This window comes from Equus asinus, chromosome 18 (genome assembly GCF_041296235.1).
Source record: "Equus asinus isolate D_3611 breed Donkey chromosome 18, EquAss-T2T_v2, whole genome shotgun sequence".
In the NCBI taxonomy this organism is placed as follows: Eukaryota; Metazoa; Chordata; class Mammalia; order Perissodactyla; family Equidae; genus Equus; species Equus asinus.
In genome coordinates this window covers 42,224,672-42,232,376 of record NC_091807.1, presented here as the reverse complement: position 1 = coordinate 42,232,376, position 7,705 = coordinate 42,224,672, and the positions used below count along the sequence as shown (strand labels likewise).

Below are 7,705 nucleotides of genomic sequence, written 5' to 3'. Positions count from 1 at the left end.
CAGCTTTCCTGTGGCTGGTTGTGGGGCCTCAGAGAAGGGCACACCACCTCTACCTCTCTATAACACATCCAGGGTACTGTCTAACTCTGACAGTCTGTGACTGTTCACCCTGGGATGAAAGAGGCCTTGGGGTGTGCCTGCCATGTCCCCTCAATCATACTAAACAAGGATTTTTCCCTAAAAACATCAAGTTTCTATTTTGCCACACATTTCAGTTCCTGCAGAGGCCGGGCTCAGTGGCTTCTCAAGGAAGCCCTGCTTGGCTGAGAGTACTGATGTCCACAGGGCGACCTATCTGTGGGTGGGGGCCAGACCAGGGGAGAGAAGCTTAGGGCCTTTCTGTTGTCAACCCTGCATTCAGGGTTGAATCCCCTGCATTCAGCCTGTACTTGAAAGCTTCATGTTCTTGGCTGCATATCTGCCTTGTCTGAATCAATTAATCTCTCTCCTCTCCCCACCCCTAACCTTGCCTTTAGAGGAACATCAATATTCATGTATAAATTAAAAAATAGCACAAAAAGCTGACTCCCCACTTCCTGCCCCATGTGCAGTCCTGGCTCCCCCGCGAGCCCCCGGGTGGCTGTGGCTGTTGGTCAATGCAGCCCTGTGTGCAGGCCCGGCCGCCCCAGCCACCCCAACCCCCGCCCTCGGCCCCCATTGGCTGCCTCGGTCTGCAGTGAGACTGCACTGGGCCTACGCCCTGACCGCCCAGGGAGCAAGGAATAAGAGGCTTCTTCTGCCCATCACTCTTGCTACTCCAGACTCTGCAGCCAGCGGCAACGAGGAGCAGCGACGAGGAGCTGCAACCAACAACCACTGATGTGAGAGCTCAGGAAAAGCTATTCTTTTCTTTTTGGGGGCAGGGGATGGAGAAGGTGGGGCTGGGAACTGGGCAGCAGTTTAAAAAGTCCCTTTAGGATAACTGGCATCATTTCAAAAGTGTGGATCTTACTACTGTTTTGTGGACATGACCACCTCAACTCTAGATAGCTAGAGGTTCATTTTGCCTATATTTTTATTACTATAAATTGGAGAAACATCAGGTCCGGTGGCTCAGAGGTGATTGCTGACATCTCTCCAGAAGTACTACAAATACTGCTTCTCTGCAATATTTTGCAATCTTTGCTCCTTGAAGAGCAGGGTTTTTGCTTCCCTGGGGGTGCTGAGAATGACGGGCAACCTGATGCTAGTTTAACTCTATCTCATAAAGAAATGTTTTCTCTTCTCGTGGCTTCTGCCCTGGCCCTTGGTACATACCTGCTTCACGGTTTTCCAGTTTCCCTCAACGGGAAATGTCAGGGTTCCCCAGGACACCATTCAGAAATTACATGACAACTGTGCAGGTAAATTTACAAGTAAATTTACAATTTAAAAGTAAATACAAAATGGGTCAAAGAAATTGGCACTTATAGTGAATTTAACTTTCCTGACTCTTACAATTTCTCAGGGAGGTAGGACCCCTTCCTTAGAACACACGTGTGATATGTCCTTCTAAGGAATTAAAGCCCCAAAGTTCTCTTGTTTTTGATATAAAAAGATTAATGCAGAACATTCACAGAATGAAGTGAAAAGGAAACATAGATATTTGATTTACATCTTTCTTAAAAAACAGGTTTTAAACCATCAATTGTTTCACAGTCAAAGTGAAGAATTTAACAGGAAAAAAATTTTTAATTAACTTGTAGTGTGTGGTTAGGAAGAAAATCACATTCTATGGAGTTTTCAAATATACAGAATATATGTTTTATGCCTTTCCTTTAAAAAAATTCCAGAAAGCATTCTTCATGAAAAAATAGTTTAGGCTCCCCTTCCCCAAATTATCACAGACTTTAAGAAGCATCAAGATGATGCAAAACTTTCCTGGGGTTTTTGTTTTGTTACTTAAAAAAAAAAATTAATAATTAAAAACTTGAGCGCAAACAATAAGAAAGTATGACATACTAAAGACTTTAATCCACGTAAATGTTCTACCTACATGTGATATATCTTATTTTTAGGGATTTAAGAGCAAAACAAAGTATACTGACTACTAATAGGGTAAATTTAGCAAAGATCAGGCCAAGACAAAAATTCTCAACCCTTTTTCCTTTAGGAAATCAGAAATAAATAAAATTTTAAAAATTTTATTCCAATTTATTTTAAAGATGTGACAGACTTAACGTGGGAATGATTTTTCAATGATTAGACGTAACTTTTGAATTATCTTTAACTATGGCAGTGCAAAGATTCTTTAATGATTAGAACTCAAGGCCAAAAGTTGGTAAATTTCTCTGGCTGAGTGTCTTAGTTTTAAGAGACAATTGGCGAGCCATCCTTTGTAAAATGTGCCTAATTCACAGGATTAAATAGATATTTCCTCAGTTTGCAGGCCATGGGATAAGGTACATGTTGTGAGGGATGTAGGAAGTTTCTTTCACATTGATAAAGCAGAGAAACACTTATTCTGGCACTTGTCCATCACATTAGTGAATAAGTGCCACATCCTGATTCACTCGAGGCAGCACCTCCACGAATACTAAATACCTGGCTGTGGCTCAGCTTCTTGCCTCAGAACCAGCTTATCATGTAACCTTATAATACATTTTTGTTTCTGGTAGGTCAAAGTACCTTTCATTGATCTTTTGCAAAAAAATTTGTGGCAATTCTACTACATTTATTTTTCCAGTTGAATTTTACTGCTGTTTTTTGGTCATGTTCCTCACCCATCAAAAAAATTCCATAAGTATTTTAATTAAAAATGAGCTAAATTTATATATTACGTCAAAGGAAAGCAAGTTCCTACATTTTATGATCCTTAGAATCTTTTCGAAGAACCTGCACTTTTCTGCTAAACTTATTCTTAAGTAATATTTGTGTTGCTATAGGAATAGGACTTTTCTACTACGTTTTCTGTTTACTGATAGAATATAGGAATACCATAGACTTTTGTATCCTCATTTGGCTCCTGGTCACCTTCTTTCTGATTAATTCTAACAGCTTACAGTTGATGCTTTGCTCACCCACACTCTGTCACTTCATCTTGGAGCCCTGCAGGGGCAGAGGGTGGCCTGCCGGTGAGGAGGCAGGAACCAACCCCTGTGCTCCTTCACTGCTCTGCCTCTGTATTTTTGCTGAAGTTTCCCATTGGCCAAAGCCAACCAGAAGCCAGAGGGCATGGGAACTTATCAGTGTGGTCCACAGGCACAGAGAAGGGAGGAGAGGGTGGAAGAATGGATTTAAGAGGCAGATGGGAGAATTTTGACAACTGTGCAAGGTCCCAGAATGCCCTTCTCTAAGCGTGAAAGAGGAGATGAGCCAAGGCCAGCCTAGCCTCCTCCTCTGGCTAGGTCTGTATAGATAACACTTTAACTGTTTTATGTACAAACAAGGCAGAAGCATGAGAAGGCATTTTTCCTTTGTGGATCCTTAGGATGTCTGAGCTGGAGAAGGCCATGGTGGCCCTCATTGATGTTTTCCATCAATATTCTGGAAGGGAGGGCGACAAGCACAAGCTGAAGAAATCCGAACTCAAAGAGCTCATCAACAATGAGCTTTCTCATTTTTTAGAGGTGAGTCTTGCTTTTTAAAATCAACTGTGTAACTACTCTCCTTTCCACTTATAAAACCACCTGCACACTTTCTCTTCTGAGCTGGCCTGAAGGTGATTCCAGTTCCATTTCAGGATTCCTAGGTTGCTTCTGAAAAGTTACTTTCACAATTGAACTCTCATTATGGAGGCTAGCTTAGATGGGCCCCATTGTTTTCGTTTTCATCTGTTTTGCTTCTAATAGAAACATCAAGGAAAAACTGCTGTCTCAAAACTGTCTCAAAGGTTCCAAATAATGCTGACTTTTCTCTGAAAAAAATCTAAGAATTTATAGCAATAATGACAGCAGAATGGGATGGAAAATACACTCATGACTTATCATGGGCCATAGTGAACATATAAAAAAAGTAGTTATAAATAAGCTTTATATATTTTTTTTTTTGGGAAAAGGACTATTTTAGCTAGATGTTTAGCATGCACCATGGTGATAAAATATGCCATTCACGCAGCAGATATTTACTGAGCAGTCACTATGTTCAATACTTGGAGAGACACAGGCCCGAAGACATGGCCTCTGCTTTTGGGGTACCTAGCCTGGCACATCAGTGAACAGCTACAACCTACTTGACTGAGGGCATGAGAGAGGTCCCTGCATCCTTTGGAGGCCCTCAGACCTTGCAGGGGGCTCCATGGAGCAAGGGATGTTGGAGAGGAACTGCCTTCAGCTTGAGACCCTAACTTAGGAAGCTGCATGAGGGCCCCGATGAGCCCTGTCCTTCGCCAGGCAGTTCCTGCTCTGGCCTGTAGTGGAAGTATGTCCAGACACCTCATCGAGAACTCACTTCCCTACCCACTGTCTCTACTACCCTTGGATCAGCCACCTAGTATCTCTACTGCATATCAGTCTTGTGCCTTTGAGGCAAAGAACTGCAATCCACCTGATACGTGACCTTCCCTTAGTGCCCAGAACCAAGGTCATTGAAGGGACCAATCACAGACAGGGGAAATGGCCAGACAATGAACCAGTGTCCTAGTGTCTGACCAAGAGCTAATTCAGGGGAAGATACTAGAGGACCAGGGCAGGGTCCTGCTGCACAGTGATGGGTAGCTGCTCTCCTGAGCTAGCTGAGCCTCTCAGTACAGAACAAGCCCTAGGTTCCAGCAACAAGGCAGCACCCATTGTCTGCAGGGCTAGCTGGGGTTCTCCTGTCCCTACTCCCACTCAAACACTCCATTGCTGTGAATGGCACCGCCAGAGCAGGGGAAGCAGCCTGCAGGCTTGAAGGAGAGTGGCATCCCTTAGTCTGATTCTGGGAATGATTTTCTCAGGCATCCAAGTTCAGAGTGGCAGCTGCCTCACTTGCATGTTCAATTATCTAGTCCCACCAATCCTGCCTTCCAAATTAACAATCAAAAAGTTCCAGTTTCTTCTGTAAAAACGACTGTTGTAAGGATGAAATAAGACAGTGTTTGTTAAGTGCTTAACATATAATGAAAGCCTAACAATTAGTAGCTACTATTATTAATTATTGATTTTAAAACATAGAAAGTGCTCAGCATATGGGAACCACAATTTATAAAAGATAAAGAATTCATAGTCAGTGTATCAAGATATCATGAAACTTGTTGGCCTTTTTTATCAAGGTAATTTCAGTTTGGAGGCAAATCTAGAATGTACTGAAATTAATGCACTACTCCCATCCATCTTTTAGCAGATGTTTATAGGGCCCACCCCAACCCCCACTGGAATCTCTGTCTTTCATGTTTTATATTCAAGGCAGCCATTGTACATTTCACTTGACTTCTTTGGGCAAAGATCTCCTGCCCTAGGGATTGGTTATTCTGAGCAATCTGCATTTATGCTCTTCTTTAGTATTCAGCACCACATTCCTTCCACCACATTTGTAGTCCTGCACTGTGTTTGCTCCTTGAGACTTTGCAACACCATTCTCTTGGCTTCCGTGTTGGGCGGGAGAACTGTCTGGAAAAGTTCCATGAAGTAGAAAGTAACTCAAGTGGCAAAAAGAACACAAAGAGTTAGCAAATCTAGGACATGTTCCCAAGAGTTATTTCAGCCAAAAAAACACTTTCAAAACATGAAAATCCACTGGAAGCCTTCACTATAGGGACTTCCGCACACAGAAACAACGAAAACCTTAGGGGTTTTTTTGTTCGTTTCAAGACATTTGCATATAATATGCTCATGCTGGTCTAGGCTGTATTCTTCTTTTCTGGGTGTTTTGTTTTAAGCACAGTGATAACAACCTGCAGTTTTTCAGATCTTGGTTGTTCCACAGTCTTTTAAACAGCCCAGGTCCCAGTGGACCTAAAGGAAGATAGAAGAGAAGGCACAGATCCCCAGAGCGTTCTACAGGGCCAACAGCCCCTGGTCACAGGAGAAATCTTTTCCGGCATTTTGCATTTTATATCTTAGGTTGTTTCTGACACAAATTATTAAAGCCAGCCAACTTTTAATCGTTTTGATGGCCCTAAATTTCCTTTAAAAATAAGCTGGGCAACTTCTCTTCTCTCTCAGGAAATCAAAGAGCAGGAGGTTGTCGACAAAGTCATGGAAACACTGGACAACGATGGAGACGGTGAATGTGACTTCCAGGAATTTATGGCCTTCGTTGCCATGGTTACCACTGCCTGCCACGAGTTCTTTGAACACGAGTGAACTAAAGAAAGCAGCCAAGCTGTTCGTGTAACAGAGACGACCCAAGGAAGCAGACAGCAAGGGCTTGCAGGCTAGTAGGAGCTGAGCTTTCCAGTGTGTTGTAGCTAATTAGGAAGCTTGATTTGCTTTGTAAATGAAAAATTGAAAACGTCTTTCCAGGGGCTGTTTTTAATGGCTCCCGTCATTATTTCCGCTATATTAGGCATACGTGTTAGCTGGCTGGTCCCAGGGACTCTTGGTAATAATCATTTAGGAAAGTCAAGTTTCAGTCATAAAGCATGTGCTATACTGGCTGCTGTGGCTGTGTAGAATCCTAACCCAGAAAAACAAGCTACCAAAAATGACTCCAGACGTGTGTAGTTTCCTTGCCTCCACTACATTTAAAAATACAAAGTTTTGTCCACCATCCTTTGAAAAGACTGCCCTTCCTTAAATTTGTTCACCATCAGTGTAACTGAAACATAAAGTAGTTAGGTGATCTGACAGTGCTGTCCCACCTACATAAAGAGCCTGGTCACAGCCAGACTCCTTTTCCTATGGGGAGCTGTGATTGCTGAGTAAATATCTAATGCCAACAGTTCTAAATGAAAAAACATGTCTCATAAACCAACAAGTACTGACATTTTAACTCTCATCAGAACTGAGAAGCAAATTCTACATTCAGTGTAATTCTCCTGATGGGATCAGTGTGCTGGATCTGTGCGGCACGTGTGCAGCAGAAGGAGCAGGGCCGGGCTCAGGACCAGAGCTCAGCTCCGACACTCTGGAGACAGGGGTACTGCGAGTAATTTCATTTCCCTGGCCTCCTCTCTTGTCTGTAAAATGATGGGTTACTAATGATGTGCCTGGCCTGTCAGTGAATGTCACGCCTGACTTGTTTGTGCTGAGACAGGGTCCACTCATGGCTATTGGTGAAGTCAGTGTAAGTGGAAAGCTGAACTTTTGCTCTTGTATCCACGAATTCAGATAAATCAAGTTTCAAATAATTTAAATACGCAGGTTATAAATACTAAAAATCACAGAAAAATTTTCACAGGAAAATTCAAATTAACTTATCCAACCCTTTTCCTGCTTTATTTTTTAAGGCCACATATGTGGAAATTTATAAACTAATTGATTGCTTGTATTTGCATTCAATAAAAAGAGCACTGTAACAAGTCTCTGTAGACACTACACATGAAATAAAAGCGAAATACCTGCAAAACTGGGAAGACGAGCGAAGTCAGCGCGGCCTGGCTTCACCATGGTAGCACATGCTGCATTCTGCAAAGCCCGGGCAGGGGCCAGAGGTGGGGACACTTGGATGAGACCCGCGTGAAGGGGCAGAGCACAGAGGGGTGTGAAGGGGTGGGGTGTAGAGGGTGGGGTGTGGAGGGGTTGGGTGAGGAGGGGCATGGAGGGGTGGGGTGTGGAGGGGTGGGGCATAGAGGGGTGGGGCATGGGGGTGGGGCATGGAGGGGAGGGGCGTGGAGGGGTGGGGCGTGGAGGGGAGGGCGTGGAGG

At 43.4% G+C, this 7,705-nt stretch overlaps 1 protein-coding gene across 1 annotated transcript; it reads left to right on the top strand.

Moving 5' to 3' along the window:
* The first annotated feature begins 403 nt into the window (after positions 1-403).
* On the top strand, positions 404-7,361 carry S100B (S100 calcium binding protein B). The gene is made up of 3 exons (XM_014833489.3): positions 404-821; positions 3,410-3,548; positions 6,063-7,361. Coding segments are annotated over exons 1-3 (282 nt in total). The 5' UTR covers positions 404-819; the 3' UTR covers positions 6,204-7,361.
* Positions 7,362-7,705: the final 344 nt, after the last annotated feature.